The 25,402-nt window shown below is 50.7% G+C and overlaps 1 protein-coding gene across 5 annotated transcripts in view; it reads left to right on the plus strand.

Annotated features, from left to right (window-relative positions):
• Nucleotides 1-25,402, plus strand: part of XXYLT1 (xyloside xylosyltransferase 1) — a 197,002-nt gene that overhangs the window by 13,610 nt on the left and 157,990 nt on the right. Inside the window, exon 1 of one of the 5 annotated variants that reach the window (XM_077990734.1) lies at nt 10,695-10,860. In XM_077990734.1, coding sequence (XP_077846860.1) covers nt 10,819-10,860 — 42 coding nt within the window. In that variant the 5' untranslated portion in view covers nt 10,695-10,818. 5 annotated transcript variants of the gene reach the window in all.

The following is a 25,402-nucleotide window of genomic DNA, read 5'->3' on the forward strand; positions in this document are numbered from 1 at the left end:
TTGCACGCACTAATTGTTTATAGTCATTTTTGGGCATCAGCCAAGTGTAAGCTGTAAATGACTTAAAAAGGCCGGGCGTCTGTGGAGACGCTCATGGATCCATATAGCCCCACATACTCCCAGAGCCGCTCCTATGCCTGGCCACCACACTGCCCCCGAGTGGGGTCTCTGGCCTCACGCTCTGTGGCTCTTGCCTCACCGAAGGCTGTGAGGTGGCCCTGCTTTTGCCAGAGCATCACAGCACAGCAGCCCAGGATGTGAGCTCTGTGTGACCGCTCAAGTGGCCAGGCTCCCTGAGTCCTGGTTGGGGTGGGGTTCTGCAAGGGCTTCATAGGCTCAGCAGGTGGATTTGTCTGAAAAACCTGCCCAAGATCAGGCATAGTGCAGGCTTTGCTGAGGGTGCCCTTGGCCACTGGCTCTCTAGAGGGTAGGAAGACAGGGCCGAGGGCTCTGGGTGTGCCGGGGCTGCTTTGTGAGGATGGAGAGGCTGGCTGGGGGCAGGGAACTTGGAGGATACGCATCCAGGATACATGGGTAGGATGTGACCTGCCCACCTTAGAAATGAGGGAACTCAGGCAGCTGGAGCCACAGACTGGCTCTGTCGTCTGTCCCTGGCAGGAGAGTCATGACCAGAAGATGGGGCAGAGGGGAACAGCTGGGGAGGGGCGGCCTGGCTGGGTGAGTGTGCGGCTCTCTGGGTTGGCAGAGTCAGCGGCAGCCAGGACTCCGGAGCGGGAGCCACAGAGAGAGCTGGGGGCCTGTGCCGGCCCAGCCAGGAAGTACCTGGCTGCCATGGTGATCCACCTGGCTGGACTGCCTGCGGTTGCGGTGTACCCCAGCCACTTCCCATCTCTAGGACTTTGCTCAGGGGCTTCTTCCCCGGATCACCCATTCCTCCTGTCTTCATCTGATTAACTCGCCCTTCATGATGAAGCTCAGATGGTGCCAGTTATGTGGGGACCACCTCTGACCTCCACCCTGGTGAGCCCCTTTCCCCTGGCTCCTGCCAAGCTGACACTGGCCCTTCTGCCAGCTGCTGGGGGATGAGGGCTGTGTCTTATTTTATTCTCCAGGACATAGTGGCACAGGGCCTGGCATGGGTAAGACTGCATCGGCTCGCACACTGGAGGAGCTGGATGCCAGCACGGTGGGCAGTGGGGTGTGAGTGCAGCCATGGAAGGCCGGGGTGGGATGGCTGGGCACCAATGCCCGTCAGATGTCCTATGCACATGCTGCTCAGACATACAGGACCTGGCGTCCTTGGCTGCCTACAGAGGCCTCAAGCTTGTAAAGAAAGCTTCCTGGTCCCTCTTGTCGTGGGTTCTCCTGCAGAAAGTCATCCGGCCTGAGACTAGCTATGAAGCATCAGCAGTGTTTTGGGTTTTGGAACTGACCCCCTTGCATTACCATGAAGAAATGCTGGTGCAGGCCCTTGGGAGGTCCAAGGGGCTTCACTTGTCTCCCTCACCTGAAAGCCTTGGGGAGGTTGCTTGGTCTGCCTCGAGCCCCGGCTGGCGGGCAGTGCCCTGGGCAAGCTCTTCAGCCTGCACCTGCCGCTGGGTGCTCACTTCAGCTGGAGTGCGGTGGACAGAGTCCTGCCCAGGTGTTACTGATCCTGAGTTCTGGGTCTTCCCCTGACCCTAGCTTCCATTGGCAAAGCCTTCTGGTGTCTTTGCCTCAGTTTCTCATCCATAAGAGGGGTGGGGATGCTCCGGCTCTGAGTAACAGTCTGTTCTCTTCCGGTGTGTGTAAACAGTGCTGGGGCTCATGGAGCTCATCCCTTTCCAGAGCCTGTCCTGAGTGTGCAGGTGAGAAGCTGCGGGGCGTGAGGAGGCTGCTCTTCCGCTCTTTCTGGGATAATCCCTGGGCGAGGCTTCCGTGCTGACTTTCCTTCCATCCTCTGGGAGGTACTCGTTCATTTCTCGGGCCCTGCCCTGTGTGGGGCGCACCTCAGACCTGCGGAGCATGAGGGTGAGGGGCGCGGAATGCCCAGAGCTGTCTCAGGTTTATCATCACCGTCAGTGAGTCACAGTTGCCACCATTGCAGGGGCCCCAGGTGTCAGGCACCATGCTGGATCCTGCTTTTCCTCCCTCATTTAACCTTGGAGCAGCCAGGCCGGTGAGGGGCAGCGAGTCCCCCCAGGAAGAGGCTGCACAGAGGAGCATGCTCGGAGCCCTGACTGGAGTCCGGCTTGCCGATTCTTCAGCACGCTGCCCGATGCCTGTTGATTTTGGCGGTTCATTCTTGTCCCTCCAGAGCCAGGAATGCTTTGTGAGAACTGGGGCCCCACCAGAAGGGTTTCCACGGTGCCCCTGTGCCTGCTGCTGGCTGGCCTCTTCCCCTGGTCAGCCGGGTGGCACAGAACAGGGGAATCGTAGGGCTGCCTGGGGTGGACCTTCCCTCCCTCCTCCAGGAGCTGCCCGTAGAACGGCAGCGAGCCTCTTTCCAGGAGGTGGGATTTACAGGCTGCGATGTTGGAGCCCCACCTCCCTCATTTAGCTGCAGAAGAGGTCTGGGTTGGAGGGAGTCCAGTCTCTGGTCCTGGAGTTGAGTCTATTTATGTTATCCATGAGAAAACTGGACCCAGAGAGGCCAAGCAACTTGCTCAGGGCCACACAGCTGCTCAGTGGACAAGGGAGACTGGGAGCAGCTCTCCTGTGCCCTCTTGGTTCCCTGCGCCCGCGGTCTCCCTGCCTGCCTTCCCTTGTGTTCGGAAGCTAGTTCTGCGCTGTGCTTGCTCTGTGCGCTGTTTTGTCTTCTGTTTTGGTTCCTAGCCTGTCACAGTTTTTGGATCTCACCCACTTGTGACTCCCTGCAGTCGCCTGTGTTTTGTGGACAATGAAAGCCTTTGCTCACTGCCCACCGGAAGGAAGCTTGGCGACCTTCTCAGCTGCAGGCCCACAGTCACGGCTCCCTACATCCCGTCGCCTGGCCCTGCTCATCTCACTCGCTGAGTCCCCAGCCGATTCGGCCCTGCCCGGGGCTGAGCCTGTGGGTGCGAGCCGTGTGGGATGGGGAACCCCGCCGCTGTCTCCTGCCTGGTCCTGCGCTCCTGCAGCTCCAGTCCTGCCTTGACTGTCACAGGGATCTCCAGGCCCCCGCAGCGGCTCCCTGTTTGGCGAGCATGGTACTCGGAAACCGCCTGTTCTGCTGGTTTAGCCCGACTCAAGCTCCTTGCTGAGGGACTGCATTCCCGCTGCAAACCCATGGCCTCATGGGTCTTTCTGATGCTGCTGTGATCCCCGCTGTGTCCGCAGTGCTGGTGAATTTCCCAGCCTGGGGCGGCTGGGGTTAGGGTCCGAGTCTGACTTCTTTCTCCTTCCTGCGCAGCTGGTGTGGGAATGGGTGTGCGTCTCTTGAATGAGTATGGTGTTGGCTACAGATGGGCCGCTTTAGATTCTGGCCCTGCCTCATCTTTCTGGGAGGTGGGGGGTAGTTGTTTACATTCTCTGAACCACTTCCTGCGTGCAGCAGGGGCCCAGTCATATCACCTGCCCCAAAACACTGGTGTGGGGACGGCATTCAGTGACTGACTGTGCATAGTGCACCTGTTTGTGTTTGACGCGTGCTGGGCGGGCCCTTGGGCACTGCCCTGGCCCCGTGAAGGCCCTGCAGGTCTGTGTCCCGCCCTTGGTGGCTGTGCCCAGCTTTAGCATGCCACCTCATGGTCCTGCTCAGTGGCTCACCTGCTCACCCTGTGTCACGTCCCAGCCTGGCGCAGGTGGCAGCCCCTGAATCCGGGCCGTGCGATCCTGCTCCTTGGATGCCCAGGTTCGAGATGCTCGGGTTCGCCTTGGGAAACAAAAGAGCAGGTTTGGCACAGAGATCCCACAAACTACAGACTTAATTATGCCCCGTGGACGTGCTGAGCAAGGGTGAGAGGGTGACTGAGCCTGCAGAGGGCTCTGTGCAACGCCCTGTGGCCCCCAGTTCCCTCACAGTGGAAAAGGAATGAGCTTCCAGCTCAGGGAACGGCTTCCCAGGAGCAGATGGCACTTTGGAAATCACCTCGTCGGGCTTTGAGCCGCATCCTGTGGTTGGGAGCGTGGGGGGCGTGTTTCTGCTGCTGACCCCAGTTTCAGGGCAAGTGTAACCTGTGGTCAGTGCAGGGTGGGGCTTTGGTCCCAGGCCCCGGGCCTGAGGCCCTGGAGAACCTGGGAGGCCCGGGCAGTCATTGCTGATGTCTGCGCCATGGCCAGAGTCTCCGAGCCCTGATGGCCCCCTGGGGCCTGATTTATGGGCGTCTTTGGGGGATTTGTTCCAGCCTGGAAATATGAGGGAAGTCTCACCACCCTGGCGGGGGTGCTCCCTGGCACAGAGCTGGGCATCGGGCACCCCCTGATTTGTCTGAGAGCACCGTTTCCTTCTAGCGTTACCCTTTAAAACTCACTTCAGGGAAGAGCGATTGGCTACATAGTTGAATTTGCCGAGCAGCATTTGCGGAGGATGTAAACCGCCAGGTAGGCTGGCCCTGCTTATTGGTCTCTTCTTTGGGCTCATCGAGTGGCTTTTGCTTTGATCAGAAATGTGAACAGGCCGGGCGCATGGTTCATGCCTGTAATCCTAGAACTCTGGGAGGCCGAGGCCGGTGGATCACCTGAGGTCAGGAGTTCCAGACCAGCCTGACCAACATAGTGAAACCCCGTCTCTACTAAAAATACAAAAATTAGCCAGGCGTGGTGGCGGCGCCTGTAATCCCAGCTACTCGAGAGGCTGAGGCAGGAGAATTGCCTGAACGCAGGAGGCAGAGGTTGCGGTGAGCCGAGATCACGACACTGCACTGCGGCCTGGGAGACAAGAACTCCTTCTCAAAAAAAAAAAAAAAAAAAAAGTGAAATGTGAACAGTTGAAGTTTTTAGAACTGATGTGGCTCTCAGAGAGTTGGGAGACATTTAAGGCAAATGCAAAATGAAAACGTTTCCTTTACTGAAGGCTCTGTAGGCTGTGTCTTAAGCAGCGGCCTTGGGAAATGAAATGTGGTCTTGCAGTTTAGCCCCTGATTTCTGGAGCTGTTGACTTCTGAGCCTTTTCCTGTGACATGTGCGGCATCTGGACCTGATTTGTGGGAGTCTTTGGGGGATTTGTTCCAGCCTGGAAATATGAGAGGGAAATCTCACTGGCCCAGGAGAGGAGTCAGCTTAGGACAGCCTTCCCTGGGCCCTGTGGAGAGGGAGGGTCTGAGAAAAGGGCAGGAGAAAGTGCTTGGAGAAAAGCGGGCAGCTGGGGTGCGGTGCCTGGACCCCACGGAGAGCCCTTTGTGACTTTCTTCTCCAGGCAGCGGAAAGCTGTAAATCTCATTCAACAAACCGTCTTCATTTTCCCATGTTCCCTTGAGCCCTTGTCTCTCGGGGCCTAGTTTGGATCGAGCAGGGGAATGTTGTTCTCTACTCATTGCACTGAATAGGGGACCCACCTGTGGTGGCGTATGCCATCAACGCCTCCCAGTCTCACCGCCCTGTCTCCAGTTATTGTTCCCATCACTGTAGCATAAGTTATGGTCATATTTCTTTTGTAACCCGAGCTGTGAGTTTCTGGTTTTTCACACAATAAGTAACACCACAGTGAATCTCTCTCCTCTGTGTGTGTGTGTGTATGTGTGTTTTTTTTTCTTCTTTTAAATTGTTCCCAGGAACCTTCCTTCATTCTTCACAAGAAACACTTCCCAGTCCTATGTGGTCCTGTTCCCACAGATTAACATGTGAAGGTCTGGTCTGTCAGGCTGCTCCTCAGCCGCCACTCTCCTGCCTCTTCATTATGAAGAGTTTTTCCTGCTAATTTATATCGCACAACCCCACTTTCTGCCTCTCATGATACAATTTATTTTTTAGATGTTAAAAATTTTAGTTCTGGAACAAGCCAAAACAGAAAAATGAAAAAAAAAAAAAAGTGACAGATACTTTTGTTTCTACTGTGTAAGTTAAACATGTGCTAACATTTTTTTCTATTTGCTTAAGATTCTTTTTTTAAGGAAATAAAATAGTATAGACGTGGCTAAAGCTCACTCTAGTTCTTCTCCATCCTACTCCCTCTATTTACTGTCACAAGAAGTTGGTGTGTTTTGTGCAATTTGTATGTTTTCTTTTACCACGTGTGTATGTATGCATAAAATATCTATGTGTTACTGCTTTGTATGTTTCCAGCAGTTATGTAAACACTCTCGTATATCCATTTGTCATTTCATTGTGAGTATGAGATTTCATAGCATTATGATTGTGAGATTTATCTTTGCTGATACGTGGAAGTCTTGCCCGGTCATTTTAATTGCTGCGTAGTATTTTATTGTGGGCGGACCTCCGTTTACTCATTTGCCTTCTGAGAGATGGCTGAGTGGTTCCCCTGTTTTGTCACCCCCACTACGGTGACCACCCAGGCACACATCTGCATCTGCAGATGTGCTTGAGGCTCTGCAGGGTCACGCCTGGAAGGGGCTGCTGGGTCCGGGGTCGCGTGCATCTTCTGTTTTGCAGGACCCTGGTGAGCTCCCCTCCAGGTGGCTCTTCCCCTTCCCATTCCGCATTCTCCCGAGCACTTGGCAGAGACTCCCTTTTATTGGTGTGGGTCCTGCTGCATTTGAGGCAGGAGGTAGAGGCTTGGGGGCAACTTTGGGAATAGGATGGGAGGGAAAATTTGAGAGCAGACCTGAGTGGCTCCTTCGTGCCACCTCAGACTTCCTGGCTGTGCAGACACTCGGGCCAGCCCTCCGAGAGCATTCAGAGTCTCTGTGGCAGGTAGAAAGGAGGGTGCCTCCAGCTGCCGGCGGAGCAGCCCCTCCCTGAAGTCTGGACCCAGTACTCAGCACAGCTTCACGGGGATCTGTCCTGGCCTTGCTCCCCTCGCGGGCAGGTGCAGGGCTGTATGAGAAGGACCTGGGGCCTGGCTCCTCTAGGACCTGCTGCATAACCTGTGGATAGCCCCTTTCCACCTGGCTGGGCTCCGCCTTTCCTGTCAGAAACACATGGGGTCACATCAGTGATTTGGGTGACTGCTTAGCTCTACCCATATTGGTCACCCACTTGAGTTTTGCAGTTGGCAAGTGGTCTCAGCTTTCCTAACCGTGGTCTGCTAGGCCTGAGCCTTGGGGAGTCAGCAGGTGCGGTGGGGGTGGGGGACCTGCCCGCAGTACAGCAGGGGCCTGGCGCGAGGGTGACTTGGCTGTACTCAGTGACATGGTCTGTGCTTTCATGTAGCTTGAGGGAGTCCTCAGACCCCAGGGCCATCTGGCCAGTGCACATTTATGCTGACAGAGGGAAGCGTAGGTTGGCCCTTGTGGGTCATTCACAAAAGCCAGAGGCAAATGAGTGCTGCTTTGAGATGAGCATTTTTTTTTTTTTGAGATGGAATCTCGCTCTATCGCCCAGGCTGGAGTATAGTGGCGCGATCTCGGCTCACTGCAAGCTCTCCCTCCTGGGTTTACGCCATTCTCCTGCCTCAGCCTCCAGAGTAGCCGGGACTACAGGCACCCGCCACCATGCCGAACTAATTGTTTGCATTTTTAGTAGAGACGGGGTTTCACCATGTTAGCCAGGATGGTCTCGATCTCCTGACTTCGTGATCCACCCACCTCGGCCTCCCAAAGTGCTAGGATTTCAGGCGTGAGCCACCGTGCCTGGCCTGAGATGAGCATTTTTAAGATCCATGTAATCCCATCCAGTACTGCTGCTCTCTGAAGCCATCATTCAGCCTGGGCATCTACTATGTGCTGGGTGCTGTCCTGGGAACTTGGGTGTATCAATGAACAGAACAGACAGAACAGGTGAAAAGTCCCTGCCTTGTAGCACTTACATCCTGGCAGGAAGAGGACTAAATGAGCTCTTAAAAATGTCTAGTTCGCTGCCCGGGAGGCACTGAAGTAGGGGTTCATAAAGGGTTAGGTTTCTTTTCATTTCTTTGTTCCATGAAAAGCAGATGAATAAATCATATAGTAAGTTAGCAGGTGAGTACATTATACCGTGTGTCGGCAGGAGAAGAGGATGGGGGTGGTATGGGGGTGGTTGCAGTTTGTTTTTTGAGATGGAGTTGCACTCTTGTTGCCCAGACTGGAGTGCAGTGACGTGATCTCTGCTCACTGCAACCTCTGCCTCCCGGGTTCAAGTGATTCTCCTGCCTCAGCCTCCCAAGTAGCTGGAATTACAGGCATGTGCCACCACGCCCAGCTTATTTTTGTATTTTTTAGTAGAGACGGGGTTTCTCCATGTTGGTCAGGCTTGTCTCGAACTCCTGACCTCAGGTGATTCATCTGCCTCGGCCTCCCAAAGTGCTGGGATTACAGGCGTGAGCCACCGCGCCCGGCCAGTTGCAGTTTTTAATCGGATGGGCAGGGAAGCTGTTACTGAAAGGTGGCATTGAGTGAAGACCTGAAGGAAGGAAGGAGCTGGCTGGGCAGCCCTGGCAAGGAGCATCCGGGCGGCAGGCGCGAGGGGCTGCTGTGTCAGAGGCTCAGCGCAGTGGCCTGGGCGAGTGCAGTGGGCACCCGTGCCAGAGCTAGCAGGACGAGGGCAGCTCCCAGCCTGCATCGGAGTGAGGATTCCAGCTTTGGCTGGCTCAGAGGAGGAGGGTCTGGCCTCCGTGTGGAGAGTAGACTGAGGGGCCATCACCCTGGCCAGGGGGAGAGAGGATGGTGCTGGGCCCGGAGAGGCTGTGGCGGTGGTGAGCGGTGGAGGGTTCTGGATCCATCAGGAAAGGGCTGTTACTAGGTTGGGATGTTGAGGTTTTCTCCACTGGAGTTTATTTATGCGTGGACTTGAAGTATGTGGCATCAAGAGGGCTAAAGACCACACGTTTACCTCTTTTGACAGCACTTGGGTTTGTAGTGAGCAGGCTCAGTGGGAGCTGTGCCCCTTAATGAAGGAGTCAGATAGGACAAGTGAAGCGAGGGCAACCCTGGTTCCTGAAAGATTGAGTATATTCTGGAATCAGCGAGACCTGGGCTGAAATCTGGGCTTTGGCCATCGACTGAGTCACCTTGGGCAGGGGCCTTCCCCTCTCTGGCCACAGCTGCCTCCTTTCCATGGGGCACGTGATGGCGAGGATGAGATGAGCTCATGTCTGTCTACATTGCTGCCTGACACATGTTTCCTTTCTTTGTGATCCCATGAAGAGCAAGTGCCAGTGTGCCATGTGCCTGTCATGTGCCATGCACCTGGTGTGAGCCATGTGCCCGTCGTGTGCTGATGTGGGCCGTATGCCTCTGATGTGAGCCGTATGCCTGTTTTATACAGTATGGTGCTGCCATGCGCCTGGTGTGAGCCTTGCGCCCATCGTGTGCTGATGTGGGCCGTATGCCTCTGATGTGAGCCGAATGCCTGTTTTATACAGCGTGGTGCTGCTTAGAGAAGTGCTGGATCCTGAACATTGCCTGGTGGGTGTAGCCTTTTGAGGTTACAGGAAGGGATTTAGTGAGAGGCTTTAGATGAGACATTAGGTGAATTAGGTGAGTGGGTTCTGACGTCAGGCGGGGAAATCAGCGTGTTGAACTCCTCCTGGCTGCTGGTGCCGTGTTTGGCCTTTTAAACACAGTGTCTCACCCACAGAAGGCGGCATCGGATGTGAGCAGTGCATCTAAAATTCCGTCTGCATGTTTCCTTCGTGCATTTTCCCAGTGTCCTAGAGCTGTCTGCAGTATTACTTACTTAACGTATATTTTAATTTGACTCCTGTGTTAGTCCATTTTCACACTGCTGATAAAGACATACCCGAGACTGGGTAATTTATACAGGAAAAAGGGGTTTGTTTTTAGAGGCGGAGTCGCGCTCTGTCCCCCAGGCTGGAGTACAGTGGTGTGATCTTGGCTCACTGCAATCTCCTTCCTCCGAGTTCAAGTGATTCTCCTGCCTCAGCCTCCCGAGTAGCTGGGATTACAGGTGCCGGCCACCATGCTCAGCTAATTTTTGTATTTTCTTAGTAGAGATGGCATTTCACCATGTTGGCCAGGCTGGTCTCAGACTCCTGACCTCAGGTGATCCATCCGCCTTGGCCTCCCAAAGTGCTGGGATTACAGGTGTGAGCCACTGCGCCTGGCCAAGGAAAAAGGGCATTTTAATGACTTACAGTTCCTCGTGGCTGGGGAAGTCTCACAATCATAGTGGAAGATGAGGAGCGAGTCACGTCTTACATGGATGGCAGCAGGCAAAAAAAGAGGGGAAACTCCCGTCTTTTGTCGTGTTGTTGTTGTGCAGGGAAACTCCTCCTTACAGAACCATCAGATCTCATGAGACTTATTCACTATCACAGGAACTGCATGGGAAAGACCTGCCCGCACGATTCAGTTACCTCCCGCCAGGTCCCTCCCACAACACGTGGGAATTCAAGATGAGATTTGGGTGGGGACACAGCCAAACCATATCAACTCCTTTTCCTTCTTCTTTTCTCCTTAGCTCCTCCTGAGGTAGTATCTGTTGAAATCCAAGTTCTAAAGCGTTTTTCTTAGTACTTTGCACAATGATATAAGCCCATAAGTATTGAAGTGGTTGGTCCATGTGCCTGCAGGACTCCCTTTTGCACCCCTCTGGATGTGTGTGTATCAATCTCAGGGAGCACTGGACGAGGGGCTTTGTGAAACCCAGGAGAGCAGGCAGCCTTGGAAAGCGGCTGATAAGGTTTGACTGTGACCCCACCCAAATCTCACCGGAAATTCTAATCCCTACTTGTCAGAGGAAGGGCCTGTTGGGAGGTGATTGGATCGTGGGGGCGGGACTTCCTCCCTGCTCTTCTCCAGAGTCAGTGAGCTCTCAGGACATCTGCTGTTTGAAAGTGTGTAGTGCTTCCCCCTTCTCTCTCTCTCTGTCCTGCTGCACCCTCTGCCGTGTGTCCCCTCCGCCATGATTGTGCGTTTCCTGAGGCCTCCCCAGCCATGCAGAACTGTGAGTCCATCAAACCTCTTTTCCTTATAAATCACCAAGTCTTGGGTAGTTCTTTATAGCAGTGTGAGAACAGACTAATACAGCAGCTGAGCCTGCCCTGGAGTTGGAGGGATTGAGCCTGGCAGGGCTGTGTGGGGATCATGGCTCTCCTCCTTGGGCTCCAGCTGTGTCCCCAGCCCAGAGAACCAGGAGGGAGGTGGGGGGCCAGTCGGAACTGGGGCTCAGTGCCAGTTTCAAGAGAGGCGGGCCCCTAGAGGAGGCTGCGCACAAGGGTGGGGTGTGGGGGATGGGGACGAGCCTCGCGGCCCAGGCCACCTTCCTGCCTGCGTGACAGAAGCAGGAATCTGGCTCGGTGCCTCCTTTGGGTGTTACTCATGGTAAAACTGCAGTGTTCTTTGGAGGTCATAGGTCATGGGATGGAAGGACAAATCGAGGAATTTGGCAAAGAAGCCTCACAGCCCCCAACTGGTCGGCTTGGTGAATATGTGGACTGTGACCGCCCACCCTCAGATTTCACAGTGAAATCCTGGAACTGCCATTTGCTCTCTTCTCCCATCTCATCTCCTTCCTCTCTTTCCCTCGCCGTCATACCTCTTCCCCTCCTTTTTATGGGGTGGAACATGTTATTTTGTAGAAAAACAGCTTCTACTGTCAGGAAAATTTAGTATTAAATGTCAAAAAGCAAAACGTGATTTATAGAAACGGCGAATTAAGGAATGCTTCTACCCACTGTGCAAGGATTATTTCAAAAAAGTTCACTGAAAGTATTCTTTAGTGAGTACCAAAAACAGGTGGTGAGTGACTCCGTGCATTTGTTTTGACAAATGCCTGCTCAGTGTGGAGAGATGGAAATTGGGACCAGGAGGCTGGAGCGGCGTGTGCTGGGTGGCGAGTGGCGAGTGGCGCTGGGGAGGGTGCGCCGCCCTCCCGAGGCCCGGCTGGGAGTCTGGGACTGGCTCTCCGATGGTGGCTGTGGGGGCTGGATAGTCTGTGTTAAAGAAATCATGGATTGATGCTTGTGGAACCCCTCAGGGTGTGTCACGGTGTCTGGAAGGCCATGTGGCCACATTCTAACGTCACTGTTGGCTGGTCACGAACACAGAGTCCAGAGGATAGCACAGACCCCTGCTTGCCCCCACCTCTCCTTTGGAGCTGCCTTGTGGTTTATTCCTCATCAGCCTGGAGGAGTGTCCGGGGCTCACCCCCTCTGCCTCTGCTCACTCCTCAATCCTCTCAACGTGTTTCTTTTCATCTTTCCCCTGAGTCTTGCTCTCCCTCCAGGGACATGGTGCCATCCTGCTGGTTTGCCATAGTTCCTCATGGTCATCCTGGAAGTTCATCTGGAAGGCCTGGGTGTTTGAAGGTCCACGAGGTGCTATACCTACAAGACAGACAAACTCTGTATTGCTATGCTAACACGGTCTTCGTCCCTGTATCCGCTTGCCAAAGACCCTCTTGCCATTGGAGGTGAGGAAGACACGAGCAGGGTGAGGGGAAGGAGAACTGGTCTGGCCATACTGGGCACAGAGAGGGCACTGGATCCTTTACCCGGGTCTTCTTTCTTCCAGCCATGACAGCCTTGTCTTCCTGGAGACCGATGCTTGATTGTTGCTCTGTGAGGAGCACCTGGGTCAAAGGCAAATTGAGATTTTAAAAGAGAGAAGGGGTTTATTGTAGCCATTTATCCTCTCTTCATTACAGGCAAGAAAAAACCTGGTGAACCACAAGTGTGCTAGATGGAGAAGGATGAGAATAAATGTGAAGAGAATAAATCAGCAGGTGTGTGTGTGGTGGTGTATTAGACCATTTTTGTGTTGCTATAAAGAGATACCCGAGATTGTGTAATTTATTTTAAAAAGAGGTGTAATTGGCTCACGGTTCTGCAGGCCGTAGAGAAGGGTGGTGCCAGCATGTGCTTCTGGGGAGGGCCTTAGGAAGCTTCCGATCATGGCGGAAGGTGAAGGGGAAGCAGGCACATCACAGGGTGAGAGCAGGGGCAGGACAGAGTGGAAGCGGGTGGAGGTGCCACACACTTCTACAACCAGATCTGCCATGAACCGCCTGTGCGAGAGCTAACTTACCTCCAAGGGGAAGGTGCTAAGATATTCATGAAGGATCCACCCCTACGATTCCGTACTTCCCACCAGGCCCCACTTCCATCATTGTGGATCACATTTCAATGTGAGATTTGGAGGGGACACACATATCATCCTCTCTGCCTCTTCCCACTCCCACGTGAGGCAAATACCCGTGGTTCCTTCAGTCGTGCCTCGAATTAAATGGTTTCTGGACCGCTTGCCTCCTTGGGATGCTCTAGAACAGGTGTGTCCAGTCTTTTGGCTTCCTGGGGCCACACTGGAAGAGGACGAATTGGGCCGGGTGCCGCAGCTCACGCCTGTGATCCCAGCACTTTGGGAGGCTGAGGCGGGCCAATCACTTGCAGGAGTTCAAGACCAGCCTGGCCAATACGGTGAAACCCCCCCTCTACTAAAAATACAAAATTAGCTGGGTGTGGTGGCACACGCCTGTAATCCCAGCTACTCAGGAGGCTGAGGCAGGAGAATCGCTTGAACCCAGGAGGCAGAGATTGTGGTGAGCCGAAATCATGCCACTGCACTCCAGCCTGGGTGACAGCGTGAGACTCCGTCTCAAAAAAAAAAAAAAAAAAGAAGAATTATCTTGGGCCACACATAAAATACACTAACGTTAATGATAGCTGAACTAAAAAAAGAAAATTGCAAAAAACTCATATGTTGGGCCACATTCAAAGCCAGACTAGGCCTGGGTTGGACAAGCTTGCTCCAGAATTTGCCCATTGTCCTCCTGCAGTGTGACTCAAGAACCAAACCCAAGCAGTACCCTGGGGCCATCTGACAGGGATTGAGTAGAATGGGGTCATCTGTCACCTTCTTTCTCAGAGTGCCTAGGGGCCACCTACAGTGGAATCACTTGGGAGTGGTATTTTTTTTTTTTTTTAAAGACACAATTTAGCTCTTATCCCCAGGCTGGAGTGCAATGGCATGATCTCGGCTCACCGCAACCTCCGCCTCCCAGGTTCAAGTGATTCTCCTGCCTCAGCCTCCCGGGTAGCTGGGATTACAGGTACCTGCCATCACACCCAGCTAATTTTGTATTTTTAGTAGAGACGGGGTGGGGGGGGGTCTCTCCATGTTGATAAGGCTGGTCTCGAACTGCTGACCTCAGGTGATCTGCCCACCTCGGCCTCTCAGAGTGCTGGGATTACAGGCGTGAGCCCCCGCGCCTGGCCGGGGGTGGTTTTTAAATGAAGATTCCTGTGCCTCACTGCCGACCCCGACTCTGTGCTCAGGACCCTGGAATCTGTGTTTTAGTAAAAGTCTCCCCAGCAAGAGCCCACATGTGCATGCAGCAGAGCTGGAGACCCCAGCAGAGCTGCCCTCCTGGTAGTGTGGGTGAAGCTGGCAGGCTTGCTGGAGACACGCTGCCCTGGTGACAGGTGACGTTGCATCACCCCCTGTCCGGTGGGTCGGTGTCTTTGCGTTACATTTGCTCCTACCCTGCCCTGGTCCTGTCAAGGTTTTGGACAACTGGAATAGAGCCCATCTCTGCTGACACAGTGGCAATCTTGAGGGAGTCCCAGAACGTTCATTGCAGATTGGTTACCTAGAAACTAGTGACTGTCCAGTAAGTGCGAGGTGGACATGAGGGTGAGGAGGTAGCAGGTCAGCGTAACGATTGGACGTCATGCCGTGAGGACAGTGTGGGGAGGAGGAGCTGTCGCTTTTGAACTGTCAGTAAAGTAGGTTGTGAGAATGGATATTGGACATGGTTTTAGAAATTAGCTGGGCAGGCTGCTTTTCCCCTCTTCAGCTGTTTGTGGTACTGCCTGGCAAAATTAAATTATTAGTACATCCAGGACATCCTGCAAAAGTGATAATTGACACGTGAGGGAGGGGCCCGGCCTGCGCTTCTGTCTTTTTCTTTCCTCATAAAAGCTGCACATCCATGATGACTGTTACCTTTCCCATTTAAAGCTAATCAAATTCAGAGCGTTTCCCACTTACCCTTGGAGACCTTTGTTTTCAAAGGGACCTCAAGTCACTGGTGGGGGCAACAGGCAGCCGCTGAGAATGACAGTGTTTCCAAGACCCGTTCATGACCAAGCAAAGAGAGATCAATAGACCTGTGGCTCTGCCCATCTATCACTCAATTATCTGTCTGTCGCTCCAGGAAAACCTCATTTAAGGAAACACCTTTGATATCATTTCAGACATAAAATTTAGATTCGGGAACAGCTATTCTGAAGTAGTACTACAGGAGTTATTAAGAAATAATTTTTAGGCAGATAGTTAGGGTAAAGGTTCTCGGTGGAAATTTTCTTATAATAGGAAACAACCGCCGAACCATCTCTTTTCTAACAGAAAAGGCAGCTTGAAGGGCCGGGCTAGCAAGCTTTGATATTCAAATACTACCCATTAGAAACTGGGTTCACTCAACAGGGCGATTCTCACCTTCTTCTCCTTGTCACTGGGTGTACCAAGTGTCACGGCCACCTCCAGATAACACCTTGTGTTCAGAACATCGGGGAGCCCCACGTTTGCATATTAAAAGGCCTAAACGAAGGTGGGAGGGCCAGGTTTTTCTGTGTGCTCTGTAAATAACAGCCTGGATGCAAATCAGGCCCCACCTCCTCCAGCGTCCCATGTAACCCACGACTTTTCCACCGCACTTCCTTTCTCTTTGTTCCAAGCCCCCGCCCTTGTCTCTGTACGGGGATCTGTTCTCTTCTTTCTTCCTTCTTTCTTGCCTATTAAACTTTCTGCTCCTTAAAAGCACTCCACGTGTGTCCATGTCGTTAATCCTGTCGGCACAAGACCAAGAACCCTGGTGTTCCTCCAGTCATCAAAGTCGTATCAGTGGCTGGGCGCAGTGACTCACGCCTGTAATCCCAGCACTTTGGAAGGCCAAGGCAGGCAGATCATGAGGTCAGGAGATCGAGACCATCCTGGCTAACACGGTGAAACCCCGTCTCTACTAAAAATACAGAAAATTAGCCAGGCGTGGTGGCGGGTGCCTGTAGTCCCAGCTACTTGGGAGGCTGAGACAGGAGAATGGCGTAAACCCGGGAGGCGGAGCTTGCAGTGAGCCCAGATCACGCTACTGCACTCCAGCCTGGGAGACAGCAAGACTCCGTCTCAAAAAAAAACAGTCATATCAGTAGTTTGCAGGTTGGGTGTAAAATTGAGGCAACAGCTCCTACTGACAAAGAGATATTGTAGCCCGGCTCTGCGGGGCGTTCTATCTAGCAGGTTAAAGGTGAGAAGGAGGCCTGTGCTCTGGAATGTTTACAGTAAGTCTCATGTGGAAGAAATCTCTCTCTGGGTGAGGGCTGGGACGGAGATGGAGAAGCACATGACATGCCCAGAGGAGATGCTGGGGTGGGAAAGAACTGCTGAGTTCCCAAGTGCTGTGGGGCCACGGGGCAGCATTCTGTGTCTGGAACGGCTGTTCCATCACGCCGCCCCCCTGCCCCTTTCTGTGCTCGTTCCTACCTGCAGCAAGCATGCACAGAGCCTGCACTGCACGTGAAGCACTCGACTGAGAGCTGGGTGTGCAGCAGTGAGTAAGACAGACAAGGGCCCGCCCTCATGGTGCCTTACAGGCCGGCTGGGAGCTGGGGAGAGATGGGCAGTAAGGGACTAAACACTGAAAAATATGACATATCTGCTGATAAGTGTTATGGAGGAAATGAATCTGGTCATGCAATAGGTAGGACTGGTGTGTGTGTGTGTGTGTGTGTGTGTGTGTGTGTGTGTGTTGTGTGCATGTGTGTGGTGGTGGTGGTGAGGGTCGTAGCTACTTTTTTGGTGAGGGAAAATCTCTGGAGGTGACATTTGAACTGATACCTGGACGGCTAGAAGGATTCAGGCAGGAGAAGGTTCGGGGGGAGGGTTCTCTCAGCAGAGTAGCCAGTGTAGAGGCCCTGGGGTGTTCAGGTGTCTGGCATGGGTGTAGGAATGAGACTCCCAGTCCGTTAGATTTTTCTTTCCTCCTGGAAACGTGCCTTCACATTCATGGTGCAGATTAATTGGAAAGCAGTGTTTTATTTTGTTTTCCCAGAAAGTCATTTTTCCTCCAGTTCTTGTTGGAGTCGCTGACAAGCCTTGGGGAGATCAATACGTGATGTAGCTCTGCCTGTCCGTCACTCAATCATCTGTCTGTTGCTCCAGGAAAACTTCCTTTAAGGAAATACGTTTGATATCATTTCAGACATGAAAATCAGGACACAGAATAGCTGTGCCCTAATTTAAATTCTGTGGGGCCTATAGTAGGGTCTACTGTGTCCCTACCCACCAGCCTCAGAGCCTGTCATTTCGTTTGCTTGTCCTCCGAGTGTATGGATACCGGGCATCACAGGGCACCTGCCCTTGCTTCGAGAAGGCGTGAACAGCTCCTCCTTGGGAACGTGCCAAGGAGGTGTCGGTCCTGAAAGACCTGTCCCGCTTCTTCAGGTCGGCCTTGGTGTCCTGCGGCTTGACAAGGCTTGAGAGTGGGAGAGGCCATTTCCAACTGGGAGGCAGTTGTCTTTACTTAGTGACTTTTCTGATACATTTCAGAATTGTGTTTGATCTACCTATAGGTTTGGATCGTTTTAGTGACTTTTTTTTTTCCTTTTGAGACAGAGTCTCGCTCTGTTGCCCAAGCTGGAGTGCAGTGGCACAATCTCGGTTCACTGCAATCTCCACCTCCCAGGTTCAAGCGATTCTCCTGCCTCAGCCCCCCTAGTAGCTGGGATTACAGGCATGCGCTACCACACCCGGCTAATTTTTGTATTTTTAGTAGAGACGTTGGCCAGGCTGGTCTCAAACTCCTGATTTCAGGTGATCCACCCACCTCAGCCTCCCAAAGTCCTGGGATTACAGGCTTGAGCCACCGTGCCTGGCCTGTTTTAGTGACTTTTGAAGCATGTTTTGCAAATAGGTACTCCATGCTAAGCATGAAGAGTGTGGAAGGAACCTTCTAGGTGGGCCCTGGGCAGCCCCCAGCAGAGGTGGGATCCAGATGTGGGCTGAATGTGGCAGGAGGAAGGGCCTGGAACTACCTTCCAGTGGAGCATTGCGGCAGCGCTTTTTGAGACTGGTCTCACTCTGTCACCCAGCAGGCTGGAGTGCAGTGGGGAGACCTTGGCTCATGGCACACTCTACCTCCCAGCAGACTGGAGTGCAGTGGGGAGATCTTGGCTCATGGCACACTCTACCTCCCAGCAGACTGGAGTGCAGTGGGGAGATCTTGGCTCATGGCAAACTCTACCTCCCAGCAGACTGGAGTGCAGTGGGGAGATCTTGGCTCATGGCAAACTCTACCTCCCAGGCTCAAGTGATCCTCCCGCCTCAGCCTCCTGTGGTGCACTCCCCACACCTGGCTAATGTTTTGTATTTCTGGTAGAGATGGAGTTTCACCATATCTCCCAGGCTGATCTGGAATTCCTGAGCTCAGGCCATCCACCTGCCTCAGCCTCCCAAAGTGCTGGGATTACAGGCGTGAGCCGCTGCACCTGCCTTTACCAGTTAGCTTTTATTAGTGCCTATAGTATCTTGGCACTGTGTAAATACAGAGTGTATTCTTTTCTCTAATCTAGGTGTTCTTGTGTGGAAACAACTTCCCAACTGTTGGAACGGAGTACTGGCGGTGTCAGCTGTCCTTTACTGAACTCCCGTTATGCTTCTCCCGAGAGCCCTGGGGGACAGTCACATGACTCCCGCTGTGCGGAGGAGTTAGGGTGTTGAAGTACTTGGACCAGGGTTGCCAGGTGACTAGGTGGCATCTGAGCATCTGAACCCCAGACCGTGCTTTTCATAATGAGTTCATTCTTGAGTCTCAGGAGGCACCGACTCCTCATCTTCGGGGTGATTCCAGCCTAAATGTTGCGCCCACTGAGCTTGGATGATAACTACGCGGGAGGCGAGCTGGCCAGCCCACTGGTGGACATTTCTGCTGATGGCAGACCTTCTCGCGGAGTCCGGATGTTGTTGCGGAATCCTTCCTGCCTGTGCTCCAGGCAGCCGCTCAGGACAAGTTGAAACCTGTTTGTGGTTCCTGCAGGAGGTGGATTCAGCAGTGGCAGGGGCACCAGGATTGCTGGACTTGGGCAGAGAGTGCCTCACCTTTGTGCCATCACCTTCCCTCCAGTAGCTGCGCTGGGGGATGGTCTCTGGATGAGCACGGGGAGGAGATGGGCAAACCCCTGGCCTCTGGCCGACCTGTGGCATTGCTGTCTGTGGCCAGAGGAGTGGCTGTTCTTTAAGCAGGCCTTGGGCTCTCCTGGAAACCTGGCATCTTTCCGTGCTTGGGGCCAGCCCTTGCCACGTGCCTTCTTGGCTCGGGAGTGTGGCTGCCACCTGATGCCCAGTGGGGCAGGCCAAGTGATAAAATGGATTTTCTCCACTAAATGCAGCTAAAGGCTTGGCCTGACTTTGTGTCCCCAGGGAGTGTTTACAGGAGCGGTGGCCTGGCTCTCAGGCATCTCAGTGCCAGCGAGCACAGGGCTGGGTGGCAAAGGTGCCTGCTTCTGCCTGGCACCAGGCTCTGCCACGACCGGTGCTTCAGCCTCTCTGCATCACACGTGCTGAGTTTGCTGTGCATGCTGGAATGTGAGGCAAGCGTCACCTCTTTCCCCTCCTCCCCACACTGTCCCTTTCGGAAGAGTTGAGCCTTTCCAAGGTCTTTTATATCACACAGCGGTTTCTCGGTGACGTATTTTAGTTTGAACAACGAAGTACTGTTTGATGACATCTTTACCTAAAAAGAAAGCTCAGTCATTACTGAATTTAGATGCAGAATTAATTAAAAATAAAAGTAGGCAAAGAAATTTAACACAGATTTACTCATTATTTCTGGGGGAGGATATTTCTGGGGCGGGATATTCCTGAAGGTTGGTGAATGGCTACAAATGTATGATTATAGGCCGGTGAAGAACCCTACTATGAGAAATGTTGTTAGGTGATTAAAAACAACACCCAACTGCCTTCATGATATGAACACGGGTTCTTGTGGGTTGGGTGACATTTCTGATGCCAACATTCTACATAAAATCACAGGGAACTGTATCGAACACACCCTAAACAGCTGGTGAGGAGGATGTGCTCTGGGTGACTCAGCTTGACTCTAGGCTTCATAAAGGCATTGCTGTTGATGCACACGAAGGGTCTGAAGAGAAATTATTTTGTAAACTGGGTGTGGGAAAAATAGTATTTTATAATCAACAGGATTTTTAGTATGTGTATGTAAACAAATTAACAAAACCTACAAATCGTGATCAGACTTTTTTGTCTGCATTCCTAAAAATCATATATTCCAGGTTGGCATTAAGCATTGTTTTGGTTCTTCTCATTGGCCGATTGCCTTCAGTATGGGAGTCATCTTATATTCCTGGATTCCCAGGTTGTATGTTCTTCCTGCAGCTCTCGAGATGGGGAACTTGAAAGGGAGGAGGGGAGGACGAAGGGGTGGCCTTTTCTCTCCCCTGTGCCTCTCATTTCCTCTCTTCACTCTTGCTTTCCTGCTCCCTGCCCCACTGCCAGGCATCAGCCCCTAGTCTGGGCAAAGGGCCCCGGAGTATGGCGGATGCCAGCCCGTCCTTGGGAAGGTTAGTTTGCAAACCTGTTGTAGTCTGTGGGAGGCTTGGGTATTTTGATTCACACTTGCTGTGTCTGTGGTTTGCCTCTTGCTGCATAAAGTCTATTTCATGAAACATACTCATTTATCTTTAAGCAGATTTATTATATGAAATATTCATGGGTGCAGGCTTGGCAGCCCAGCATTTGGAACAATGTGCTGAGTACAGTTTGTCCTCGTAAGTCTATTAATGCTGATGGGATGCAGTTGTCTCCTGTGAAGCTTTGGGGTGAGATAGGGCCAGTAGGGAGTGAGCTGGCTGAGGACAGCTCTTCATCTCCCTTAGTTTGGCTGCAGCAGCCCTGCTCTGCGTGTCTGCCTGCGCAGACCCGTTCTTTCTCTTCCTGCTTAGTGAATACAGAGGCCTTCCGTTCTGCGAGAACCCTCTTGTCAGCTTCCAGGTCCTGTGTAATTCCAACGAATAGGGATGATTTGGAGGTATAACGAGGCTCAGAGGGAAAAGCTGGCTTAGGAGAGAAAACTGATCTGTGGGGAGAGGGCATTTAGGGGACTGGGAGGAGGCTCCATATTAACACTTAGGAATAAGCACAGTGTGGCAAGCCCCGGGCTGAGTGTGTGTTCCAGATAGCCCTGGCAGACACCACAGGAACTACGTGTTGTCAGTCCTGTATTACCCATGAAGAAACTGGGGCTCGGAGAGGTTTAGTTACTTGCCCAAAGTGCAGTTCACTTAGTTTAGCAAACCTGTATGGATGTACGGATGGCCTGTCATGTGGCCAGTGGCTGGATACAGGGCACAGAGCAGTCATGGCCTCTGGCTAGAAGGAGTGCCCCATGCAGCAGACAGAGAGAAACAGAGCCCTGTAAAGTGAGTCAGACAGGGTAAGTGGAGCCCCATGCGATATGGGGTGTTAGGAAGGGCATGGTGAATTGTGGAAGGCTGTGGGAAGGCTGGAGGGGAGGGTTGGAAAACCGGATAGGATCTTACCAGGCACATGGGGGCTGGGAGAGGTAATTACAGACCCTGAGCCAAGAAGGCAAGTGGGAAGAGCAAGTACAGGCGTACAAGGATGTAGGTCTTACAGGTGTGGCCAGCAGATGGGAGACTGCCTGGTTCAGTGCTGCCCAGTCACAAGAGGCAGGGAGGGCAGGAGATGTAGCCAGAGCCACTACTGCAGGGGCTTATAAGCCTTGCTAGAGGATTTGGACTGTAACTAAGGGAGCAAAGAGTCATTGGAGGTCTTGAAGCCAAGGAGAGAGAAAAATGAATTTTTCTCTTTGGAAAACAATTCTGGAGGTGTAACAGAAGCTGGAATGGGGAGTGGGGAAGGCAGGAGGTAGGGAAACCTGTCAGAGAGGTCGCAGGGGCAGGGGTGACAGGAAGTGGAGGGGGTGTGGGAATGAGAAACATAATTTGAGATTTCTGTTGGGAAATAGCAGGAACTGGTCTGGATTAAAAAAGTATTAAAAAACAAACAAACAAAAAACAAAAACCAGCAGCCAGAAAAAGGATAAAGGAAACCAGGACATTAGAAGAGAAACGTGAAGATATTTTAAAGTGTTACATAAAACAAGTTTTACAGAATGATTAGGACCAATGTGGTATAAAAGTTTTTTTAAGTTTAGGCCGGAGGTGGAGCAAGATGGCCAAATAGAAGCTGCCACCAATCACCCTCCTCACATTCATCTGGGAGATAATCAGGGAAAAGAACAAGAGTCTCTGCTTGGTAATTCAGAGAATTCTTCCAGATGTGATCTAAGACCATCAAGGTGGTACGTCTACGAATCTGCAAGGACCACAGCATTGCTGGGCTTGGGATGCCCCCTAATGCAGATACAGCTGCAGTGACCAAAAACTTACATCACAACACCCAAGTCCTTTGAATACCTGGAAAGCCTTCCCAAGAAGGATGAGTACAAACAAACCCAGACTGCAAAGACTACAATAAATACCTAACTCTTCAATGGCCAGATAAATACCTAACTCTTCACTGGCCAGACACCTACAAACATCCACTAGCATCAAGACCGTCCAGGAAAATAGGACCTCACCAAATGAACTAAATAAGGCACCAGGGGCCAGTCTTGGAGAAACAGATATGTGATCTTTCAGACAGAGAATTCAAAATAGCTGTTTTGAGGAAACTCAAAGAAATTCAAGATAGCACAGAGAAGGAATTCAGAATCCTATCAGGATAACAAACAAGAACAGTCAAGCAAAAATTCTGGAGCTGAAAAATGCAATTGACATACTGAAGAATGCATCAGAATCTCCTAATAGTAGAATTAATCAAGTAGAAGAGTGATATAGTAAGTTTTAAGAGGCTATTTGAAAATACAAAGTGAGAGCTGGGAGGATGGCTTGAGCCTGGGAGGCAGAGGTTGCAATGAGGCAAGATTGCACCACTGCACTCCAGCCTGGATGACAGAGCCAGATCCTGTCTCAAAAAAAGAAAGCAAGAAAAGCAAGCAAGCAAGCAAAAACAGTCAGAGGAGACAAAAGAAAGAGTAAAAAAGATTGAAGCATGCTTATGAGATCTGGAAAATAGCTTCATTGGGGCAAATCTAAGAGTTACTGGCTTTGAAGAGGAGGTAGAGAGAGAGACAGCCGTAGAAAGTTTACTTAAAGGGATAATAACAGAGAACTTCCCAAACCTAAAGAAAGATATAAATATTCAAGTACAGGAAAGTTATAGAACACCAAGCAGATTTAACCCAAAGACGTCTACCTCAAGACATTTAATATCAAACTCTCAAAAGTCAAGAATAAAGAAAGGATCCTAAAAGTAGCAAGATAAACAACATAAAATAGACCTCCAGTACATCTGGCAGCAGACTTTTTGGTGAAAACCTTACAGGCCAGGAGAGAGTGGCATGACATACTTAAAGCGTTGAAGGGAAAAAACTTAAATAGCATATATGGCAAAAATATCCTTCAGGCTGGGTGTGGTGGCTCATGCCTGTAATCCCAGCACTTTGGGAGGCCGAGGCGGGCGGATCACTTGAGGTCAGGAGTTCGAGACCAGCCTGGCCAAGACGGTGAAACCCCGTCTTTACTAAAAACACAAAAATTAGCCAGGCATGGTTGCAGGCGCCTGTAATCCCAGCTACTCGGAGGCTGAGGCAGGAGAATGGTGTGAACCTGGGAGGCGGAGCTTGCAGTGAGCCGAGATCATGCCACTGCGTTCTAGCCTGGGTGACAGAGCGAGACTCCGTCTCAAAAAAAAAAAAAAAAAAAAAAAAAAAATCAGACAAGAAGGAGAAATAAAGATGTACCCAGACAAACAAAAGCTGTTGGATTTCATCAATACCAGACCTATCGTACAAGAAATACTAAAGGGATTTCTTCAGTCTGAAATAAAAGGATGTTAATGAGCAATAAGAAATCATCTGCAGGTGAAAAGTTCACTGGTAATAGTAAGTGCAGAGAAAAACACAGACTGTTAAAACACTATAATTGCAATGTGTGTACTTCTCATATCTTAAGTACAAGGATGAAAAGACAAATCAAAAATAATAACTTTTCAAGACATAGACAGTACAGCAAGATGTAAATAGAAACAACAGAAAGTTAAAAAGTGGGGAGATGAAGTTAAAGTATAGAGTCTTTTTTAGTTTTCTTTTTGCTTGTTTTTTAGTATGTTTGTTTATATCATCAGTGTTAATTTGTCATCAGTTTAAAATGATGTGTTATAAAATATTATTTGCAAATCTCATGGCAACCTCAAGTCTAAAAACATACAATGGATATGAAAAAGTAAAAAGCATGAAAATAAAACATAACACCAGAGAAAAACACCTTTACTAAAAGGAAGACAGGAAGGAAGGAAAGAAGGAAGACAAGACCAGAAAACAAATAACAAAATGGCGGGAGTAAGTCCTTACTTAATCAATAATAACATTGAATGTAAATGGACTAAACCTTCAATCAAAAGAAAAAGAGAGAATGAATAGATTTTTTTTAAGACCCAAGGATCTATTGCCTACAAGAAACACACTTCATTTATAAAAACACATATAGACTGAAAATAAAGGGATGGCGAAAGATATTTCATGCCAATGGAAACCAAAAGGGAGCAGAAGTAGCTATGTTTATATCAGATAAATCGATTTCAAGAAAAAAATTTAAAAAGAGACAAAGAAGGTTATTGTATAATGATAAGGGGTCAATTCAGCAAAAGGATAGAGCAATTATATATGCATCCAACACTGGTGCACTCAGATGTGTAAAGCAAATATTATCAGAGTGAGAGATGGAGATAGACGCCAGTACAATGATAGCTGGAGACCTCAACACCCCACTTTCAGCATTGGACAGATCATCCAGACAGAAAATCAACAAAGAAACATCAGACTTGATCTGTACCATAGACGAAATGGACCTAATAGATACAGAACATTTCATTCTGTAGTTACAGAATACACATTCTTCTGCTCAGCACATGAATCATTCTCAAGGACAGACCATATGCTAGGTTGCAAAACAAGTCTTAAAACATTCCAAGAAACTGAAATAATATCAAGTGTCTTCTCTGACTACAACGGAATAAAACTAGAAATTAATAACAAGAGGAATTTTGGAAACTGTACAAACACATGGAAACTGAACAATATGCCTCTGAATGACCAGTAGGTCAATGAAGAGATTAAGAAAGAAATTGAAAAATTTCTTGAAACAAATGATAATAGAAACACAACATGCCAAAACCTATGAAATACAGCAAAACAGTACTAAGAGAAGTTTATGGCTATAAATGCCCACATCGAAAAAGAAGAAAAAGTTCAAATAAACCACCTAATGATGCGTCTTAGAACTAGCAACAGCAAACCAAACCCAAAGTTAGTAGAAGAAAATAAATAATAAAAATTAGAGCAGAAATACATGAAATTGAAACAAAGCAATACAAAAGATCAATGAAATGAAAAG

Source organism: Macaca mulatta, chromosome 2 (genome assembly GCF_049350105.2).
Source record: "Macaca mulatta isolate MMU2019108-1 chromosome 2, T2T-MMU8v2.0, whole genome shotgun sequence".
Taxonomy (NCBI): Eukaryota; Metazoa; Chordata; class Mammalia; order Primates; family Cercopithecidae; genus Macaca; species Macaca mulatta.